This window comes from Panthera uncia (genome assembly GCF_023721935.1).
Source record: "Panthera uncia isolate 11264 chromosome B3 unlocalized genomic scaffold, Puncia_PCG_1.0 HiC_scaffold_1, whole genome shotgun sequence".
Classification (NCBI taxonomy): Eukaryota; Metazoa; Chordata; class Mammalia; order Carnivora; family Felidae; genus Panthera; species Panthera uncia.
Genome location: NW_026057582.1, coordinates 41,924,846 through 41,948,978, shown reverse-complemented (window position 1 = coordinate 41,948,978; position 24,133 = coordinate 41,924,846). Strand labels below are relative to the sequence as shown.

The 24,133-nt window shown below is 34.3% G+C and overlaps 1 protein-coding gene across 5 annotated transcripts in view; it reads left to right on the top strand.

The window, feature by feature from the left end:
• AP5M1 (adaptor related protein complex 5 subunit mu 1) overlaps positions 1 to 23,485 on the top strand; it is a 29,648-nt gene extending 6,163 nt beyond the window's left edge. Inside the window, exons 3-9 of one of the 5 annotated variants that reach the window (XM_049611547.1) lie at positions 2,524 to 2,751; positions 4,787 to 4,926; positions 5,668 to 5,753; positions 6,124 to 6,242; positions 9,113 to 9,209; positions 12,021 to 12,099; positions 23,182 to 23,485. In XM_049611547.1, the coding sequence (XP_049467504.1) occupies positions 2,524 to 2,751; positions 4,787 to 4,926; positions 5,668 to 5,753; positions 6,124 to 6,242; positions 9,113 to 9,209; positions 12,021 to 12,099; positions 23,182 to 23,272 (840 nt within the window). In that variant the 3' untranslated portion in view covers positions 23,273 to 23,485. Of the gene's footprint in view, positions 1 to 2,523; positions 2,752 to 4,786; positions 4,927 to 5,667; positions 5,754 to 6,123; positions 6,243 to 6,628; positions 8,909 to 9,112; positions 9,210 to 12,020; positions 16,296 to 23,181 lie in introns of those variants that run through there. The other 4 variants (XR_007453428.1, XM_049611549.1, XM_049611550.1 and 1 more) reach the window with 4 other exon arrangements.
• Positions 23,486 to 24,133: the final 648 nt, after the last annotated feature.

Here is a 24,133-nt window from a genome sequence, read left to right as displayed (position 1 = left end):
GTGTCTCAACTGTTGATTCTGGCTCAGGTCATGATCTCACAGTTATGATATCAAGCCCCATATTGGGTACGACTGGGCGTGGAGTCTGGTTAAGGTTCTCTCTCTCCCTCTCCTTCTGCCCCTCCGCTGCTTGTGCTTGCTTGTACGCTGTCTCAAAAAAAAAAAAAAAAAAAATCCGGTAAGTTCTAGGTCCCTTCTGTGTTTTATAATTCCTGGTTAAAAGTTCAAATTTATATATGCCAGGTTTGTTTAAGAGATAGTATTCAGGTTTCATCTAGAATTTCCTCATTTAATAGTAAAAGACTGATGATCTGATATTTTAAATGACTAGATGGCAGATAATCCATTGGTGGTTTTCGTAGTGGTTGCAATTTTCCGATCCCTTTAAGAATATTAGACTGTTAGGGGGTGCCTGGGTGGCTCAGTCAGTTAAGCATCAGACTTCAACTCAGGTCATGATCTCACTACCTGTGAGTTCAAACCCTGCAACGGACTCTGTGCGGACAGCTCAGAGCCTGGAGTCTGCTTCAGATTCTGTCTCCATCTCTCTCTGCCCCTCCCCTGCTTGTGCTCTGTCTCTCTCTCTCAAAAATAAACATTTAAAAAAATAAAAAAAAAAGAATATTAGATTGTTAGGATATTAGACTAATTTAATAAGCACAAACTGAATATTTAAACATTGTAATAGTATTTGCTATTAATATTTGCTCATTTTATTATCTCCATAAATATCAAAAAAACCTTTTTTTTTTTGGTTCTTGCTAGTTCACATATAGAGAGTGAAGTAGCAGATGGTTTAAAAGTCAAAACACTAAAATATTTTTAAGTTTTATGGTAAGGTTATTAGGCATTTTTTTTCCCAAATGTGATAGACATTATTGTAACTGTTACCAAAAGACCTTTATGAGGTACTAATTATATGTGGTACTGTTCATAATGCCTGCCTGCTGTCTAAGTGCTTACGTTGTATAGTAGATGTATTCTTGAATTCACACATATGTCAAGCAGTAGATAAAAGCATAAAAAAGTGAAGCATGTCATATTAGAATGGAAAACAAAGGTGGGGTCCACAACTAGAAAAAGATACCTAATCAGTAAGCATTTTTTGAGTGTCTCTTATACATAGCAATGTGCTAGGCACTAGAAATACAAAGAAAGATATAACAATTTTTGCTTTCAAAGAACTTAAAGCTTCAAGAGGGAAACAAACAGGGCACAAATACCTATGGGGGTGGGCAGTTATTGCATGATGCAGACTATGTATATGATAGAACTAGCTGCTTGCATTTGAAGCTGAGCATTATACCTGCTGGGTTCTACTGACTCTTAAAATACTTGTTCATATCTAACCAAACAAAACATATCAATAAGCCTTTATGGCCCAATTGACTAGTTTTAATTGGGGGCTTTAATAGAGGGAAATGTCAAGTTAGAGTTGAGATAGAAAGGAAGAACCCGATTACCATGAACATATAGGTAAGGTGTATCATTCTGGTTGGGTCAGAAAAAGAGCCATTAGGGGTACCTAGGTGGCTCATTCAATTAAGCGTCCAACTCTTGATTTCAGCTTAGGTCGTGATCTCACAGTCCTGAGATCAAGCCCTACATCATGCTCCACGTTGAGCGTGGAGCTTGCTTAAGATTGTCTCCCTCTCCTGTACCTCCCCTGCTTGCACTCCCTCACATGTACTCACATGCTCTCTCTCTCAAAAAAAAAAAAAAAAATTACAAGTTTTAGGGGAGTAAAGGTATTTAATATAGGATTTAGGGCTTACTGAAAATAATAGTTAATTTAAAACATCATCAAAGTGTGAAAAATGATTTTGAAATCTGTGAAGCTCATACCAGATGGAAGAGGAATTGAGAGAATAAAAGTTTCTGATCTTCTGGCTGCAGCCTTCTAGAAATAGTCACTAATGACTGTGGTCTGGAGAAGTCAGAATTTGCAGAGAATTCTGAGATGCCACCATGTTGACAGCCTTGAAGAAATTCATGGAAAGGACTGCAAAGTGCTACATTTGGCCAGCACAGCCTTAAAGCAGGAGCTCAGGGAGAGGTTCTGTGAAGCTGTCATATCTGGCTTCCATAACCTTCCCAAAACACTGGCTTCACAGCTTCCGGGTAGAAAATGATGAAAGAGGTAGATTGGGAGCCAAACAATGAAAGACTTAAAAGTAATGCAAAACTGAGGGGGAACTATTGAAACACCTTGAGCATGGATACAATATATTTAAAGTTCTGTTTTGTTAAGATAGCTCTGGAGGGTGGATTGATTAGAGGAAAGCAAATCTAGGGACTTAAAATAGCTTTTCAAGGGTTTACAGGCCTTTAGGAAGTCTCTCCTAGTCTCTGGCTTGGAATCTGAGTATGATAGAACGACTAACCAGAACACAGAAAGCAAGAGCAATACCTTGAAAAGTGAGTTAAGCTGTGAGAAATGACTTAGATAAACTCAGAAAAGCCTCACCCAGAAGACGTATGCTTCTAAGATCTTGGTAATATCTGTTTCTGTTTTCATTGCAGTGTGACTTAGAAGGAATCATGCCAAATGTTACCATCAGCTTGAGTCTCCCCACCAATGGGTCTCCACTTCAGGATATTCTAGTTCATCCTTGTGTGACTTCTCTTGACTCTGCCATTCTGACTTCTAGTAGCATTGATGGAATGGATGATTCTGCATTTAGCGGACCTTACAAATTTCCACTCACACCTCCCTTAGAGTCATTTAACTTATGCTACTATACTTCCCAGGTAAGCAATCTTGGCAAAGTTGAGACTTTGCCAATCTTCATGTTTATGAATCATTGTAAACAAATCATTCATACTTTTGGCCCACATGAGAACTTTTGGTTATTTATTTACCAGATAATAATTGATGAATGAAGATGAAGATTCAGTTCTTTGAATAGGATGCCTCTTTTCTCTGGTGTCTGTTACAGCACTGAATTGTTTTCAAAGTCATGGGAGTTATTTTTTTTTTAATGCTTCCTAATAAGGATTCCATGAACATAAGGTAGATCCTACTATGATGTCGTCATGGTTTGAATCACGAACATAAAATACCTGTAATCTCAGGCAACTGTTGTTACAAATACATAATACTATTTTTAAAGGTTGCTTATTGAATAACTGCTGTGTCAGACACTGTCCTAGGCATGTTACATGTGTTTTCTCCAGTACTTTTAAAACCTTTAACGTAGGTATTACTAGCCCCATTTTATAGATGAAGAGAGTCTCAGAGAAGTTAAATGACATGCCCAGGGTCATATAACTGGTAAATAACAGAGCTTAGATTTGAACCCACACTTTCCACACTCTAAAACCTAACCTTCTTTTTACTATACCATTTGTCTCTTGTCCTAATTGTGAATCAGTAGATTAAAAAAACCTACTCTGGGAATGCAAGCTGGTGCAGCCACTCTGGAAAACAGTATGGAGGTTCCTCAAAAAACTAAAAATAGAACTACCCTACAACTACCCTACCTACAACAAGCAATTGCACTACTAGGCATTTCTCCACAGGAAACAGGTGTGCTGTTTCGAAGGGACACATACACCCCAATGTTTATAGCAGCACTATCAACAATAGCCAAAGTATGGAAAGAGCCCAAATGTCCATCGATGGATGAATAGATAAAGAAGATGTGGTATATATAGACAATGGAGTATTACTTGGCAATCAAAAAGAATGAAATCTTGCCATTTGCAACTACATGGATGGAACTGGAAGGTATTACGCTAAGTGAAATTAGTCAGAGAAAGACAAAAATCATATGACTTCACTCATATGAGGACTTTATGAGACAAAACAGATGAACATAAGGAAAGGGAAACAATATAAAAACAGGGAGGGGCACAAAACAGAAGAGACTCATAAATATGGGGAACAAACTGAGGGCTACTGGAGGAGGTGTAGGAGGGGGGATGGGCTAAACGGGTAAGGGGCACTAAGGAATCTACTCCTGAAATCATTGTTGCACTATATGCTAACTAATTTGGATATAAATTTAAAAAAATAAAAAATAAAATAAAATAAATTTAAAAAAAGAAGGTAGAGGCAACCAAAAAAAAAAAAAAACCCTACTCAAGCTAGCTTACATAAAAGGAATTTATTTTGATAATGCAAGAAGCAATCTTGTCATTCAAGGATAAAAAGCATACCTAGCCTGTACTAGGAATAGAACCAGAAAATGAAAATTAAAGTCACTCTGTACCAAGGTGTACACTGTCTGTCTCATCTCTGCTTCTCAGTTTCCTCTTCCAACTTGATTTCTCTGCTTCCACATGACCTATAGCTCTAAGTTATACTACATAAATAGAGTCTACTTATTACTTTAGATATACTAGAAGAATGATTGGCTCTCTCCAGCCTACAGATAGTTTCTCCTCCAATTGGTTATTGGTAATCAACTGAGTAAGCTACTGCTGAGCCAAAGGGTGGGTAAGTCCTGCTGTCCTAGGACAGCAGGAGCTGTGAGGAGGCATCAGTGAGCAATATGTCTAGTGCATGTCTTATGTTGCAGGTCATAGAGAACCTGGAGGAGGGGAAGCTGGATGAGTAAGAGGAAAAACGATGTATTGCATACCTTGTAAGGCACCTTTCTCATCACTGGAAATAGAAAAATTCCTACCTTTAGAACAAATAGAGCTCCATCATCTATTATCAAAACAGTTTGGAGTAATCTGTATATAATAACTACTGCAAGGCCTTTTTCTCAATCATCATTGGTATTTTAGATCCATTAACCTAGGAATTATACAAAAATTTGTTTATGTTTGTTTCCAGGTCCCTGTTCCACCGATTTTGGGTTTTTATCAAATGAAAGAGGAAGAAATACAAGTAAAAATAACAGTTAATTTAAAACTTCATGAAAGTGTGAAAAATAATTTTGAGTTCTGTGAAGCTCATATACCTTTTTATAATAGGTAGGAATAAAACGCGATGCCATGATTTCTGCCTTTCTAAGTACATTCCCACTGCCCTACAATAAATTATTTGTCTTTGTTTTTTACCTTATTTTTAAGATCTAAAAATTTTATTTTATTCAAATGAATCCTGATTCTGAATCAAAACTTAGTCATATAAATAATCTCTTTAAGAGACTTGTTTAAGACCATGTTTAAGAGATTAACCTAGTTTAATCTCTAAACTTGCTAGTAAATATAAATTTAAAAGCAGTGTAGCTTCTTTCGGGATTATTTCACTCCTGGCTTTATTTCTAGCAATTTCTCTGTGCTGTACGTACAAGTCAACCCAACTATCAGCTACCTGGTGAATTAAGCCAATCATATCATAAGATTACATTGTCATCAGTTCTGTTTTTATTTGTTCTACAGTATAGTTCTTTTCACAGGATGCCAAAATCATAGTTTTAATGCTATGTCAATCTATATAACTGTATTAATACATGCTATATGATTTTATAGTTGTTTTTAGAATTAATAATGAAATGCACATCATCACCAAAAATGTTTATTGTGTTTCTGGTGTTTTTTGAGGTATAATATTCGTTATTTGTTCTACTTTATTCTGCAAACTTGAATACAGATCTGCTTTGTATGTTATACTTATAATAAATAACACTAGCAAGATTTGACTTAGATCTCTTAAAACTTTTCTATTTATGATCACTTGTTCTTTCAGTTGTGTCCTTTTCTTTTTTAAAGGGGTCCAATCACACATGTGGAATACAAAGTGAGTTTTGGCCAGCTTGAAGTATTTCGAGAGAAAAGCTCATTGGTCTGGATTATTGGTAAGCTTCTATTTATTAACTTTTTTTCATTCATTTGTTGTAGAATAAAATAGTTAAAATTGTTAAATAGTTAAAATGGTTGATTGGTAGGGGCACCTGGGTGGCTCAGTGATTAGTTAAGTATCTGACTTCAGCCCAGGTCATGATCTCACACTTTGTGAGTTCGAGCCCCACATCAAGCTCTGTGCTGACAGTTCAGAGCCTGGATGGAGCCTGCTTCAAATTCTATGTCTCCCTCGCTCTTAGCCCCTCCACTGCTCACACTCTGTCTCTCTCTCCTTCAAAAATAAATAAACATTAAACCAATTTTCTAAATAAAAATAAATAAATAATAAAATAAAATAGTCAGTTGGTGCATTTGTGTTCTTAGGACAGAAGTTCCCCAAATCAATGGAAATTCATCTTTCTGGAACTGTAACTTTTGGAGCCAAGAGTCATGAGAAGCAGTCATTTGATGAGATTTGCATTGGAGGTACAGCATATTTAAAGGTAAATACATTTATATGGCTCACCACATTAGAAAACTTGAGTTTCTTTTTAAATTTTAAATACATCTAATTGATTTTTAACGTTTTCTAGCCATTTTTTGTTGGAGAAACTTCTTGTCTGTGCTAAGTCATTTTTAAGATTTTTTCGTGCAATTTCTATTTAGTATTAGTCACTTTCTGTTTCACTTAATATGTAACAAATTTTAAGGTGAAACACTTAACTATAACTTTAACACATCAAATAAACCAAGTTCTATCTACCCAGCTCTTAGTTATCACATTCAACATTTGTATACAAAAAATATAAGATGTAGCCCTTGACCTCTGGGATTTTCCACCAATACATGTCAATAATTGATCAATGCTAACTGCTTTTGGTATTTGAAGGAAACAGTGAGCACTTCTGACCAAAGTGGTCAAGGAAAGTTTTGCAGTAGAGATGGAGTTTAAGCAAAACTCTGAGGCCCAGATAAACATGAAAATGAAGCTTTGAAGATTGATGAACATTTATATAGGTAAATAAATGACTTAATCAAAGGAATGAATGGTAACAAAGCATGCTTAGGGGCCGTGCTAGAAACAGTAGTAACACATAAGGCTGGATAAGTGATTTAGGTCTAGATTATAGCTTTGGAGGGTTTGCATTCTAACTTTTATTCTTTTGTTAGAAAATGTTATACTTTTTTTGAATATGGGAGTGGTTGGTCTCTCAGAAAACAGTACTTTACGAAGATCAATCTGGAATGGATGTGAGAAGGTAGGTAGAAAAAAAATAATGAAACTTGAGAGAGAGGAACTATTTTTTAGCTATGTTAGTATTCCTGATGAAAGGTAGTAAGTTAATGATGCTGAAGGTCACAGAAAGAGAGACTGCTGGACATGCTGTGATAAAGGTAAAGTATTCATCACTAATTAAATATAGAAACAAGAAATGGTTTTAAGCCCAAGATTAAAAAAAGAAAAATGTGGCTTAAATCACACTTGAAACTCCAAGAGGGCAGAGACCATGTGAGTGTCATACATTCATTGTTTTATCACCAACATCTAGTTCATTCTCTACCACATAAATATTTGATGAAGGATGAATATATTTAGAAGAAAGTACTAATATGGAGAAAGTTGGGAGGAAGTGGGTTTCATATCATGTATGTTGCTGGTAATAGCAACATATCTCAGTGTAAGTGTCCAGTAGGCAGCTAAAAACCTGAAGCTTGAGTCTTAAGAGAGAGCTCAACAGTATATAATGGCTTAGGTGTTATCTGTGCGGAAAAAATAGTTGAGGCAGTGGAAATGAATAAGATCAGAAAAAGAGAAAATAAGAGAATGATTTAGAAGAACCAGTGAGAAGAATTGAAGGGGTGATCAGAAAAGTAAGGAAAATCTAAATAGAATGGTAAAGAAATCAAAGAATAGAGATTGAAATCTATATATAAAGATAATTAGAGGAAATGGTAATGAAGTCTGAAGTACACTAGTGATATTTGTTTCTTCCATCTTGACTTCAGCTATGCCCACAAGCTTTATTTCAGAGATTATTATAAAAATTCTTATTTCCAGATAGTTTTCAGAAAAAATGTGGGATGTCACTACATTGTAGGTCTTGCAAACGTAGGGATTCTGACTTTTGTAATTTATTTTCATCCCCTACTCAGTCATAATCTTTCATCCCCTACTCAGTTATATGTATAAACATAATACATATTTGTGTTTACTGAATAGATTTATTTTTATAATATCTAGTTATGTGGAAATCAATCTTGGCATAACTTTCAGCATCCAGAATTATACCAAACAAACAAGCAAAAGCCCTTTACTATTAGAGTTTGAGATGCAATAGGAAAAAAATTGCTTTGAAGACTTGAAAATTTACATTCTATGTATGTGGATCAGTTAGTTTGGCAATCAAAAGGAGAAACTTAGGAAGTGGGAGAAAATTGCAGGGATGGGAGCTAGAAGAAAAAAAAAAACATAGAAAAGGTATCAGGATATTACAAATTTGGGAGCTTTGAGCAGCAAATATGAGAACCACAGCAAAAGGAGACTGGTGCTCCCTCATAAGACAGATACCTTTCATAGTTCATCTGAATATCATTGTGACTCAGGCACCCCACCACTATGCCTTCAGAGAAGGTGTTAACAGCCCTTTCTACAATATAATAATTGGCATTTATACCGATGATGCCACATTATCAATTAACTCCAGAAATATGGATTACATTCTAGAAAGGTTTTATAGGTGAGAGAAAGGATGATTTCTAAGCTTAATTCTATAAAAATTAAATTTCAGTTTTCTGGAAAATTAAGCAGAATATCTCATTCCCTCCAAACACCAGATAAACTGTTTCAGTTTTAGTAATTGCATTGTTGGGTTTTGCTAGAAAAGTGTATACATACATTTTTCTGCCTGTAAAAGAATTATGATCTGAAATATATCACAGCAAGATAGCCTTAGAGCTAGAGAGGACATACAGAGCACCAGACACCCTAGGGGAAGAAGCACCAGCTTTTGTTGTCATTTGGGTCTGAGTTCAAATGCCAGCTCTGCTCCTTACATTCTGGGATGCTAATCTTTCCCATCTCTGAACCTCATTGCCTCATTTATAAAATAAGGATGCTTTGCAGTGTAGATTAGTGTCCATATTAGTGAAGCATCTGGTGTATATTAAGCACTTCATAATGACAACTTCACAAAGAAATGGTCTTAATAAAGGGGGAAAAAGTGTATATGTTTATGCATGCATGTGCGTACACACATTTTTATTTTGAGAGCTGTGTGAAGTAAATTCCTAAAATTGTGTCAAGGGAAAAAATGTAGCCATCACTTTTACCAAATAATCATCTCAATTTGGTATATTTCTCTTCTTTTTCTAGCTTCATTTTAGGATCTTAGATTATACACTCACTGGTTGTTATGCGGATCAGCATTCAGTTCAAGTTTTTGCATCAGGAAAACCAAAAATAAGTACACGTAAGTTGTAGAGATTCAGATTAACTTGAGGGAATAAAATGGCGCTATGCATTTACTACCTAAGATAAAATCTAACAGAAATAGAGAATAATGCCAATTTGTAAAAATTTTGACCTGATCCTATCCTGTGTAATAGTGTGTGTACTTTTTTGTTTTTTTTAATTTTTTTTAATGTTTATTTATTTTTGAGAGAGAGAGAGAGAGAGAGAGACAGAACATGAACAGGGGAGGGGCAGATAGAGAGGGAGACACAGAGTCCAAAGCAGGCTCCAGGCTCTGAGCTGTCAGCACAGAGCCCGATGCAGGGCTGGAACTCACAAACCAGGAGATCATGACCTGAGCCGAAGTCGGACATTTAACTGACTGAGCCACCCAGGCGCCCCAGCAGTGTGTGTACTTTACCTTGCACTCTGCCTTCTCTTGTTTATACAATGGTCTGGATGAGCAAGGACTGGCATAGAGGCAAGCTTTAGTATAAAGTTGGATTTGTTTTGCTATAGTTATTCTTTGATTCAGAAGTTGTTCCCAGGGGCTTTGGTGTTGGACAGACAAAGGTTTGAGTCTGGTTCAGACAATTTATTACCAGTGTAACTTTGGGCAAGTTAGTAAACTTCTCAAAGCTTTAGTTTCCTCATCCATAAATGGAAATAATAGTACTGTTTACCTCAGGATTGTTATGAGATTTTGATAAAATTATATTGACCGAGTACTTAGCATGATGCTTATAGCCTATAGTATGGATTCAATAAATGTTAGATATGATTATTACTTAAATTTTTAAATATTTTTAGCAAATGCTGTAGTCAATGAGCAGTATTTAGCATCCTCTGCATTTTACAAATGGGAGTGCAATAGAAAGTTTCCAGCCTTCAGTGAGTTTGTTGGTTGTAAATAAATATATATACTGTATTTGAAAATACAGGGAGACAAAAAGATGATTCATTTATAAATGAATCAGAATTATTTGATTCAGATCAAATATTTATAATAACATAGAACAGAAAAGTAGCTAGAATGAGGTTAAGTTAGTTAAATGTAAGCAGACCTCTTTACCTCATGTATTAAGAAGAATAAAGGTATTAAAATCAGATATATAGTTCTCAAACTAAGGATTGTAGTCCCCAAAATAGGTAGGATAAGACAGGACTTTGTACTTGAAAGTTTCAAAAGAATTACAGAACTTAGAACTATAGAAGTCTAAGCAATTGTGAATGGCAATAATAAATTCTGTGTAATGTAACCAGAATAAGTCATATTCTTTATCTCCCTAGGATTTCTCTGTTCTCTCATTCATCATTCTTTTGGTTGTATTTTAAAGAAATGCATAAACATGAAAGAGTCTTCATAATGCATTTTTTTAATGAGGGCAAAATATGAGATATATCAGGTTAGACAAACCAGTGGTTTTGTCTAAATACAAATATTTTGGATTCTATCTATGGGATACTGAATGCAAACAGATAAAATTTTAGACTGTGGGACAATATTTTAGGTTGTCTATGTTGTCTCTTTAGGTAATGTCTAAAATATTTTAAGTATCTTATTAATATTAACATATTGTAGTAATTCTCAGGGAACATAATATAGGATGGGACATTTCAGTAATATACCTGCTTCTTAATGTAATTAATTTATATTTTAATATAAATTAATATGTTACTATGTTGAATAAAAGATCATTTTAAATGCATAATTATGACCAGTCTTTTATTTCCTTCCTCTCTTAGTTTCAGAACATGACTACCACTTTGTGCATCTTCACAGTAAAATCTATTTTTGTAATATATAACTTAGTTCTGAAACTATTAACGACGATAATAATGTTTATTTAAGTAATAGTAGCTAACAGTTATTGCTCACCTTGTGCCAGGCACAGTTCTAAGTATTCTATGTGTGTTAACTCATTAATCCTCATGGCATCCTATGTAAGAATTATCTCCATTTTACAGATGAGGATGCTAATGGAACGTGGGGGTTAGGGTCACATACGTAGTAGATGGCAGGACTGGGACTCAAACCAAGCAGGCTGGCTTTGGAGCCGGCGCGCTTAACCAATATGCTGTGTTGCCTTTCGATGTTACTAGGTTCTCAGACTGAAAAAGATAAATCAATAACAAGGTAATACATCCTACCTTTATCTTCTTCATTATGAAGAAGGAAGGTAAAAAAGGCAGAATTAGATATTTAGTGATATGTGTCATAACTAGAATTTACATGGATCTAGCTCCAAGTGAGCATTATTATCTCAAACTTACATATCAGAAAACTTGAGTTCGGAGAGGTTGTCATTTGTTCAAAGCTATAAAGGTATTAAAACAAAAAGCTTAAATTTGATCAGAACTTTAAGAAACCATCGAAGCAACTTTTTAAGACTATTACTAGAAAGTTGGATATTTATTTCTATCTCTGAAACTTTGGGAAAAGAATAGTAAGATCAGAGTTAGGACCATGGTAAAGAGGTTACTGAAGGGAAACCAATAAAAAATTTTTAGTTTTTTTGTAGTTGACATAATGGTCCATAAGAAACAATTTAGGGAAACCATGAGAAAATTGATAGAAGTAATATGAGTAAGGGATATTGGCATAAATTTGGCATAAGCTCAAAGATGGATTCATATATTTAATAAGCCCATATTTTTAAAGTTGTAAAAATTATAATGCCTTGATAAAGTGAAATTAAAATGAATATTTCAGAGTGTTGCCTTTCTTGAAATAATTGTGTCCCACAATTCTAAAATATCATGACTTTGCTGTCTCATTGAATTTTTGTTAAGATAATACAGTCTTACCATTTATTTCCTTTTTCTATAGACCGGAAACTAATTTCTTCTGACTATTACATCTGGAATTCTAAGGCTCCTGCTCCAGTAACATATGGATCATTATTACTGTAATTATCTCATATTTAAATAGGATTTATATAATGGTAACATAGTTCAAATCATTTGTCTTTTATTTTTAATGTGTATGCATATAAACTATGAATGAAAAAAAATCATTGAGTGATTTAATTATAAAAATGTTATTGTTTAATGTTTTTAGATTGACATAGTTTGAAAGAACATTTTAAAGGCTAATGTCTCCTATTTTGTTACCCTTTGATTTTATTCAAATAAGATTCAGAGCATAAAACAGTCATGATTCACTTTAGGCTTATTTTAGACTAGTCCTGGGTCACTCTACCATACATGCTCTTTCCTGTCCCTGTGGCAGACATGACCAATCAGTCACAGGCTTCTTTCTCCACTGAGCCTTCCTGGATACGGGCTCAGTCTCCTCATTGCAAAGGTGCAGGCAGCCATTCCCAATGGATTGTAGATGGTGTGCAAGATAAAAAAACTCTTTAACCTTTCAAACCTGAGTAGTAAGCTCCTAGTACAATGTGTTGTTGCAGAATACCAGATACCACATCAGAAACCACTGTCAGTCTCTTGGAAAAAAAACAAAAACAAAAAACAAAAAAACAGTCAATGAAAACAAAGTAATGTTGTTTAATTAGTAACCTGTTCTTAATCAGAACTATCTTATTGACTAATAAAGAATCTGCATAATTCTATATAAGGTGTTTGTTTATCTGTTCTAGAGTTACTTTACTTTTCAGGTGAACTTACTAATCTGCCACAACAACATTTTGCTCAGGATGTCAATAAGCATACTAAGAGGAGTGGGATACCTTCAAAAAATGAGCATAGTGTTTTTGTGATCACTTAATGCGTGCAAATTTTTAAAAATAAGTTTAGGAATAATACTGTTTTTCATGTTTATTATATGAAAGTTCTTAATGAATTCAGGTAAAAATTCAAAAGCTGTTCTGTGAGTAGAGAGTATTAGTCTTATTTCAATCTCATGTGGCATATTTTGTCACTCCTGCTTTCTTATTAGCATTCTCTTGATTTCTTTAGGAACCACCTGTACTCTTTATTCTCTACCTGTCTTTACAATTATATGTCTCATTCTATTTTCAAAGCAGTTCATTGTCAAGTTGGACTTAAAGTGACCATTCAAGAAAACATGAAATCTCAAGATCCTTAAAACTTAATCCATGTCAAGTTTCTTTTTACAGAATAGCATTAGAAGCATTATAAAAAATATGCATTACAGATTAATATTCAATTAAATTATCTCTTGGTTTCTATTTCTTAATGAGTCTCCTAAGGAAGAGCTTAAAGAAAGCTTCTAACTCCTTGAAAGAGAGCGATGATAGTTTGAAGGGATATTGCAAATAAATTTAGGATTTAAAATATGATTTTTTAAATTAGGGTCAATCTCACTCATTATAAATTCTCATTTTCTCAAGGCATTATCATGGCAGAATGCTCCATGTTCAAAATTATCCCAAGTAACAAAGAAAATAGAATAACTGCCTGACCAGGACTTTAACTTATTATTCTAGCTTAATCATAGATAATCAGTAGTAAAAACTTTTCTTTTGAAAGAAGGAAAAAGCCATTTCCCTTAAGTTATTTGATCTCTCTTAAACTCAAGGGAAGCTTAACATTTAACTTATGTTAATATTAATGGAGCCATTTGGACATCTTGATTATTGTATAAATGTTGGGTAGAGTACACTACGATAGGCAAGAGGCATTTATCTAGTAAGTACACAGATATTCAGTATAATAATCCCCTAGGGAAAACTTTCCTTACAAGCTATCAGAAAAACCAGTGAATCTTTGGTTTGACATTTCTAGAAGCCTGAGGAAAATGTAGGGAGTCCTGGAAAAGTATAGGGCGAAGGGGAACCTGATGCCATCTGTTGCCATTCCATTCTAACATAATGCTACAGAACTAAAACCAACTCATGTTTTCATCCTGTTGAGATCAGCTGGGCACACTGTGATGCTTTTGATTTTGTCTAGAAACCTGTCACTTCAGGATAATTTCTGAAGACAAAGTCTGTTTCCCGTTTGGTAGGTGACCTGTTTAATGTTTTCCCTGTGTCTGGGAACTCCTTAGTGTAATTAGCGACCTTTGAACTCCACAACTAATCCTGAGCTATTTTGTATTCCTTACTCATCTTTAAGGCTGGACCTTTCTTTTCTTCAGAGTCCGCTGCCACAATTAAAGAAGAAACAGCTGCATTTCAAAGGGATTCCGATTCCAGAAGCTTAATCGTGATTGACATGTTCTTATTCTAAGCTATAAGACACTCTTAAGAGTCCTTTCTTGGGTTAAAACTTCAATCATTTTCTAAAAAATTATCTCACTATGGATTTTATTCATTTTCTTTGATAACTATTCTTTGCATTTTTTAACTTGAAAGATGCTTTGCGTTTGTGGTGAATATGAGCATCTACTTCCAGTTAAAGATTTGGATGGTGTCAGACATACTCTAGACGCAAAATTGCTAAATTCCCTTTTAGTGCCAAAATATGATTATGAAATCTGATGTCTGTCGTAAGGGTAATTATTCTTCAGTAGACCCCAAAGGTACAAAAAGTGTTAAATTTCTGAAAACGGACTCAAAAAAATAGTTCATGATTTTCATAAAACCCTTCTTCATTTTTTACTAAACAATATTTTTAAAACTTTATAAAGCCAGCAGTACTCTTAGAGTATAAGTTAATACCTTTACACTGGTGGGCACTTTTTACTTTTCTTTTTTAGATAATCAGTGTGAACGTCAGGTTTGAAGTAAATGGCCTTCTCAGGAATTCTTAAGAGAATTATTTATATAAAAAGGCTTTTTTGATTAAAGAATAGTCTGTCTCATAAACTAATTTTTTCACACCAACTCAGTGTTTCTCAGTTAAAATTATTGTCGTTTTTATACATTGTGTGATTTAAGATCTTTCAAAGCACAATTTTATATACAGTAACAACTAATATTTTCTTTCATGTTGTATTATAGTATTTCAGGCTGCTTTATAGATATTCATATACCCCTGTACCACCCCTGAGAGGTAGGTAGGTCGAGTTATCATCCAGAGCCTCTGTGGGGACTGCTGCCATAGCAGAACGGTCGTTTCTAAGACAAAGGTCAGAAAAGGGATGTTAATAAACAGTCCTCAGGTTTAAGGGACTTTTTTTAGGATTACATCTTAAATTCCAACAAATCAGATTTAGGAGTTACTGAAAGTGAAATTGATCCATCCCTCATCCAAACTTTGCAATACTTTCCTGTTCTGACATCATTTAGATAGTTAGCTGTATTATCAGATTAGAAACCATTGTACCCAGCTGCTGAAAGGAAAAGGAGGCAAAAAGCTAAACATGGGATGAATTCTGAACCTTTTAACCTGGCTGAAGTACGTTGGTCCCTGTTATGCAAATACCTTCAATCCTCTGCTAAGTTCAGTGGAAATAATTTTCTTGAATGACAGGTTTATTCAGCAAGGATTCAGTTGGTGATTAATCCCCCTTTGATCTAGGGTATTTCACTTAACTACCAGTTACCTCGTTCTGACAAAGTGCAACTGAGATTAGGGAGATCACTAGAACACTACCAGGGTGTGCGTTTATTCTCTCTAACCTTTTAAAGCAAGGGCCAAGAATGCAATTTATTTTCAGTATTTGAAGATGTAAAGTCCTGTCTGCTAAGTTAGAAAGTCAATTGAATACCAAATGAAGTTTATTTCTTACGTAATAGAACAAACATTTCTTTTTGCTTTGACTAACAATGATTTTAGGCAACATAGGCTTTGAAGAAAGAAGAAACAAAGACTATATTCTAAGTATATCTTCTAGTTTTATTTCATGTACTAGAGTGTATACTTATTGGCCCTGCGATAAACCCAAAATCAAAGCAATGGCTACAACTTAGGCTGAGAAAATGCTTCTATTTTTATTAAACTGCATGGTTTCTCCTCGCCCTCCCCCCCATTAAAAAAAAAATGTCATGCTATGTGGTAAAGAAATCCAATGGGGGAAACATGTAATACACAATTATTCATCTTAAGACTTAGGGTTTCAAAGCTTTATTTGTTAACTTTGTTCTTTCTTGAGGAAAAAAGGCTTGTTACATTGCCATCATAAGATAATCATGTTCTTTTTCAGAATGATGTTTTTTTCTATGAAGGTAAATGATGCCATTATAAAAACAATTCAGATTATTTTAAATTATTAAAATAACTGCCTCCCACTGTATTGCTCACTATTTTTTCTGCCTTTTTCTCATTTAATTGAGTACCTCTTCTTCCATAACTTTAAACCTTAAAATATTTTATGTAATTTTGCACAATATTTTAAGAATAAAATATTAAGATGTGTTTTATGCTAGGTTTCTCAAGAAGTTCACTTAAAACTATTATCAACCTCAATGTCAGTATTTATCATCCAAGATATCAAATTTGGAGATTTATTTTCAAGTATATTTCAAGTAGGTTTCAAGACTGACTCTTAAAAAAAGAAACAATGGTGTGTAACAAAATTGTTTTTTAGTATTAAATTATTATTAATTTTATTATTACTGACAGGGCATTTTTTAAATGCTTAATAATTGTTCATTATTCTAGTAGCAGTTTGCATTGTAAGTTGCATATATACATAACTTTCTTACACGTTTTTTGGCTCAAACATTTTGTGATCCAGTTTCTAAATTGAAACAATGTCTTATGCATATCTAATTCATGTTGGTGCCGAATCAGTCTCTCTAGTTTCAATTTAGTAACCAATCTGTTTTGAAATATCTTTTGATACCAAGTTACTTAGCCAGAGGAAAGTTGAAAAGCAGAAAAAGACTTAAGATGGAAGGGCAGGATCCCCTGGCTATGTTGCTAAGAAACTAGTATTTTTAATAATTACTACTCTATGCAGTCAATATTTAGTTAATAAAATGTAATGTATTTTGAAATATGCTGTCAGAGAAAGACTATATCAAACGTGTATACATATGTATGTGTGTATTTGTATAATGTATATGTTAGTATGTGTGACTTGGTGGGTTTCCCTATGAAATATTTGTGTATCATGTCAAAGGAAGATTATTGAAGTCAAGTATCTTCTCTCTAAACATATTTATTAATAGTGATGGAGAGGTTCATTAAAATGAAAATTGCCAAAGAACTCATGCAATTACTCTAGAAGACGGTTACAGCTCTTAGGAACTGAAGCCTTTTCAACTAGTTTCTAATTTTTTTCATCAGCTATTTTATGGAGATGATAATATTGTCTATGTGTAGCCTGGAGAAGTCAATGCCTTTTCTGTATGATCAGTTTACTCTGAGGTCCAGATTGACTTCTCTAGGCCCTGACTAATCTGTGTAATTGTTGGCAGTGTGGTGCTAATGTAAGATGCACGCCATTTATGGATTGTCAGGTACCCTGGGATGGAAACCACCTGCTAAATTGTTTTTTCCAGTAAGACATGTGGAAATTTGTATGTCTTAATAATCCACTAAATGTTTGAGGTCAAATTGTATGTTTCCTTTATATGTGTCTTCTTTTTAAATGACAGTTTCTGTAAAAACAATATTGCTTAGTTAACATACTAATAATAGAAATGAAAAATAAAAAAATTATTATCCCTCTTAAAATTTTTACTTTTTCTTTCAAAGGACTTGAGTGCCCTCTGCAGGCTATAAAGAGATAATTAATGACTATATTTAAACCCTGTGATTTTTTCCCTTTTAGAAGCATAGCCTGGATTAAGTGCAATCCATTTTATTTATATTGTTAACTCTTTCATTTGCCAGTGATTGAAGAAAGAGTTTCTTTTCTTTGCCAGTAGTGTGAAAAATACTACCATTGAATTTTCCAAATCACTTAGCTGGGACTCTTTAAATGTTGGAACTATACACATTGGAACTAACCATACACATTCCCTCAAAGAAAGGAGATCAGGAAAACATTTAGCGATTTTCAAATTTGTTGGAGATGTGGAGAATAACTTGATTATTTCCCATTACATTTTAGAATATTATACATTTGATAAAGCCTTTTTCAGTGTGCACCATGTAAAAATTTTAAATTACATATGAGTTCTATGTATTGATCTTATTGATGAGTGATGATTGTGTTCAAGTTAAAAACCAAGGCTTCTTAGAATTTCTTTAAAGAAAGGATTGAACAGATAATGCTTCGTTGCAGTATTGTTGTATAAGTCTGCTAAATAGAAGGATCATTTCTATTGGAAGAGCAAACGGCGGAGGTTTCATTGAGTCCCTCATTTCAGTGTACCCATACTTTCTCAACAGGTGTAACAGTTCTGTTCTTAAAGATCTAGAAGTTCATTTTGTATATAAACTATAGAACTGAAGTGCCAGTGGCTTTCTGATTCATTTAATGCTACCAGGGAAACTAAATATGATGAGAACAGGAATGACTGGATCAAATTAATAGAAATAGATCTTTTTGCAAGCAACATAATGCTCCTGATCATCAACCTTGAAAAGTAAATTAGAACAAGCAAATTACTGTTGAAAAATTCTTTCAGCACTCTGCTGTTGCTACTCAGCTAGTCATGGCTTAGCCAGAGGCAAGGGAAAAATGCACTCAGTTTTGTATTAACAAAGGAAACATTATTAAAGGGAATGTTTACATTGTGTTTATTGAAGTGTTCAAAGAATATTTGTTGCATCTTCAACCTGCTATTCTCTAGCCTAGTGCATGAGTCATAATAAAAATGAGCTGTGTGTACATTTTAGAAAAATAACTGACAATTTAACTTAATTTGTTTCTGATCTATCTTCAAAATATTTAAGTATCAGACTTTAATACTTTCTTTTTTGAAGATTTTCATCTAAGAAATGTATCCCATAAGAAAAGACTCATTTGCTTGAATATACCTTCCAATTACTTCTAAATGCTTGGTAAAATTTTCTTCCCCAAAACAACAATGCATAAGAAATAATGAGCTAAAAATAAACCAAAAAAAAAACAAAAAAACAGCTGTGAAATTATTGAAGTGAATGTGTAACAATATGTAATATGTGTATTGGAGAAAGAGCATGATAATTGTGAGAGCTTTTGTGAGTTGCAGTTATCTTGAACTACTTCATAAAAACTAAGTTGACAATAGACAAGACAGCAAATGATAACATGTCAATCTAACATTTAAACATTTAAGAAGTAACGGGGCGCCTGGTTTGGCTCAGGTCATGTACTCATGGTTCCTGGGTTCAAGCCCTGTGTCAGGCTTTGTGCTGACAGCTCAGAGCCTGGAGCCTGCTTCAGATTCTGTGTTTCTGTCTCTCTCTCAAAAATAAATAAACAATAAAATTTAAAAAATTTTAAGAAGTATTGTATGTACTGGTAAGATGGGAAATTAATAATTAAAAGTTCAGAAATAATTTTAGCCTTTCACCTATCTAAAATGAACAATTGAAATCACTTTTATATTTTAGAAGTAGGAAAAGTATAGTATTTAACAGGGATTAAAATACCATATTTTACTTGGTCTCTTAATAAGTGTTGTTGAGTGTAATTCAGTATTCTGCAGTCTCTTATGGATTGACTAATTTTTGAAGACAGTTTTCTTAGATTCACCAATAGGACAGGTTGTCAATCTTCTACATTTCAGCCTAAAAAATAGATCTATCACAATTAGCAAAGATCATTAGCACATGCTGTAGGCTATTCAGAACCTCTTAGCCAGATATTTTATTACTTACCATTTCTACAACATATACTTTAAAATCCAGAAAGAATTGATAAAAATTACTTAAAAGTTATGAATTGCTATATTTAAGTTTATATTTTAAATGAATTTTATTTAACATTACTAAAAAAACTTATCTTTGTCCATATTTAAAAAAAACAAAAATTTTTAATCTGAAAAAAAGCAAATGCCTCTAACGCTGATTTTACTAAGGAAGTAACCAAGGAAAAGTGGTTAGTAATGTGTATAGCTTAGTTAATACTGGCAAGAGGACTTTTTTTTTTTTAAGTTTATTTATTTATTTTGAGAGAGAGAGGGAGAGAATCCCAAGCAGGTTTCACAGAGCCTGATGCAGGACTTGAACTCACAAACTGTGAGATCACGACCTGAGGTGAAGTTGGACACTTAACCAACTGAGCTGCCCAGACACCCCGCAAGAGGACTTTAACTGATGTGGCTATCAGTGGCTTCATGTCCATAATATGTATTTCCTTCATATTAAAAGCACAAGTCATTTGATTTAACATTAAAGGCCTAAACACAATTGAACATAAGGTATGACTTGGAACTAAAAACTGCTGAGTAATCTAGTTGAAACAGAGACCTTAATTTGGTCAATAAAAATTCAGTGTTAAACTTTTATTGTACTCTTATTAAATGCTACTCGAGAACTAGACGCAAAGACAGATAATATCTGATTTTGAATGATACCTTATAACTCCCACAATGTATTAGCATTGTAATATGGAAGACTATTTCTATACATTTATTAATACAGAACTTGTTCAAAGAAGTGGTAGTAGATGTTCACCAGGCAAACAAAGAAGGGCATCAGAAGGGCAACATATCTGTGTAGGTCTATCTGACAAACAGAATTCCAGAAACCTGAACATCTGGTAAGTGTATACATGTAAAGGAATATTTTTTGCTTCCAAATGTCTGAAATTTGGAGGGAGAGATAAATACAAATTTCTAAGCGAAACAGTTGTTGCAATATTTAACTTCCACCCTAACATACGTAATATATGAAAGCACTTCTACGTACTAAGTATACATTACCCTATTTTGTTTCCCCTTCTCCCCTTCCTTGATAATTTTGAATCCATAGTTTGAGATTTGCCTCTGTAATATCAAGGAAATAGGATGATGTATAAATAGGATTATAAAGAAAATTATAAGTGAAGAATTTATATAACTTGATATGGTAATATATGTTATAGTCAATTAATAAGCTAAAATTTTCTCTAGTTCACCTGTAGTAGAACTGGTACCTTTGGAACACATTCTTAGCCTTGTCTCATTTGAATAAATATACATGCACGCATATATATGTGTATAAGTAAAATAAGAAAAATACAAGTTCTCAAGCACTGGTCTCATGTATTTGCAAGCCTTTCCCCTGCTTCCCACACCAATATTTTGAACTTCTTGAGGACAATGACCTCTTCCCATCTTTGTATTCCCCATGCCACAAAAGAAGCTTAGTCTTGATTCAATGAAGTAGCAAAATGTTAAATATATAATAAAGCAGATTGTCTTTCCACTTAAATCAATGATGTTTCAGTGATTATGGTTTTGCATGTGTATATAAAAAGTTCATTGTGCAAACAGTGGTTCGGTCCACATTCAGCATAGGTGATTTCTGCCCCATGACTGCCATCTGTAGCACTACTGCAAGAAATGCCACCATTTATGACACTTCTTCAGACACACTGTGCAGAGCTTTGGCTCAGCCTGTTGGGCCAGCAACAGCTGAGGCCTGCAGTTGTTGCCCATCATAGGACACATTCTTTGCAGTTCTGCTTCAGTGAACCTTAAAGCACTGGGCATTTCCATCTTAGAAATCCCTTCTGGAATTCATTCTACAACGGCTTTGTGAGTTCCCCACTATTCAGAGTTGATCCTGATTGTATTCAATAGAGTATGACCTGATCTGCTATGACTCCTCTCATCCCATAAAGCCACAGCTTTCAGTGATTCCCTATACTGATGAAATAGAGTTGCTAGTATCCAAGAATACCAAGTGATTATCTTGAGCATATCCATTAACATATATGGAACATATCCATATAATTAAGTGCTGTAGAGGAAATACGTGATCTTTGAAGTCATACACAGCTGATCCCAAAACCCATCTCTGCTATTTACAAGCCGGGTGGTCCTGGATAAATTACTTAACTTCTGTGATCTTCACTTTCCTCCTAGCCTCATAGGGTTATTTTGAGTATTAAAGGATACCAAGTCTTCTGCATGGGTATTCAATCAGTGCTTTTTCCCTTCTGTAGCAAATGTTCAGAATGGCCTTTTCATGCCACTGTTTCTGCCCATAGTTTGACAGTTATGCCTTCAGATTCTCCAAATTGTATGAGTTGTCCATTTGGGACAACATTTGGCCTTGCTGTTTTTTGTTTTGTTTTGTTTTGTTTTTTAAGTAACTTGTATGTCCAACATGGGGCCTGAGTTCACAACCTCGAGATCAAGAGTTGCTTCCTCGATCGACTATGCCAGCCAGGTGCCCCTATTTGGCCTTGGTTTTAAATGTTCAGCTTTATGTTATATTGCAGGAATGCCTACTCCGTTGCTTGACTGGGTGCTTGGAATTAATAAAATGGCTGTAGAACTGAGTGGGTGTAAGTTTTATAAAGCTCACTGAAGTTTAACAATTTGTCATTATTCCTGGAAGGACATTCACTCAAAATTTACATATTATAAGGTTTGAAAAAATAGCAATCTGCCAAAAGTGAGACTGAATGAAAATAAAATCTATCCACAGGAACACTGAACAAATGCAGTAATAGCACAAACTATTGATAGAGCTTAATTCTGGAAGTCTTTTCTGTATCTCATCCAAGATATAGTCTGTGCCATTCATAACTAATAGGTACATGTGAAAGTCATTTCTTCATAAGGTGAACCACTGATTAAGCCTGAGTCTAATGTCTGGTAAGGAAATGAATACATTCAGAATATTCTGAAACACATATTTAATGTAACCTACTGTACTAGGCTATAGGAAAAAATGTAAAGATTAAGTGCTTGCTTTCCCAGAATTTATAATCTAAGATATACAAAGGCTCTAAGTTGTTATCTTTTGGATTTTCTTGAAACTTTTTCCTATAAATAATAGAAAAAAATTGATTTAGTTGACAACATAATTTTTTCTTTTTAATGTCAAATTGCTTGATTTATTGAGTTAAAGCACCATTTGAGTTGTCAAATTTAGCTGGAGATCTGAAGTTACAGAACCAGGCAATTAAATCTTAGTAATGCTAAAAAGGGTTGAAAATAGTTTGTTCTTTCCCAACAGACTAGGAACATTTTGTTTTGTTTTGTTTTACTGGACCTTTTGCCCAAATGAGCTCTGTTGAATACAGTACAATAAGCTGCGGCTGCAGGGTGCTAATAGCAATGGGTATATTCCTTCATCCTCCCAAGGTCTGAGTCTCTCTGCCTGCTGTCTGAAAGTGGAGAAGTGAGGAACAAGATAACATCGAGGCCTATGCGACCCTCAGGAAACTCCCGCTGAAGACCACGCCCCTACACCCATGGAGGGGAGGGGCTTCCTAAATTCCCAGTCCTGCGCTGGAGGGTTCCCTATGGTTGCCCGGTTGGTGGCGCCTGAGAGCTTCCCGGGGGCTGCTCGAACCCACAGTTCTCCTAGGTATTTCTCTTTTTGTTTCTATTTCTAGCAAATACACTGGTTTTACATTTTTAATAGTGATATAAAGTCTCCTCCTTAAATTTAAATGAAAAATGAATATATAACAGTATTAAGTGTACTGGAATTAAAATTAAATTTAAAAAATAAAAATGAATACACATAAAGAAAAATATTGAGTAAATAATAGTTCAGGTGGTAAGTGGTGAACAGAAAGGTGGAGACACAGATGAGTGCACAAAAATTATTTAGGAGCTCTTGGAAAAGCAAAGTTTGACACTTAGGGAATCTAAAATAGGAATAGCTCTTCATTATGCTACTTGAGATAGTTTTTCAGTCAAGTCCTCAGAGGGGCTGATAAGCAGTGTAGTCTACGGAGTATATACTCTGCCTTTTGGGTTAGGCAGACACAATTCAAATACCATCTTCATGTAAGTAAACCTTGGGCCTGGGGTCCTCATTTGTAAAATAGGAATCTTACCTCATAAGATTGGTATGTGAATTAAATGACATAACACACATAAAGAGGATAGTGCATAGGTGACCTCATTCGTTCCTTTCGACTCACCCTCATATAATGTGAGCTGTTTCTATTTTATTAATGACTTGTGGACTTGTGAACTGGAAGTAGGTCACAATTATTTCCAGTCCTTTTTTTTTTTTTTTTTTTTTTTGGAATGTCTTAGCAAAATAGAGGAAAGCAATATATTGAATTCCCACATTTAGTGC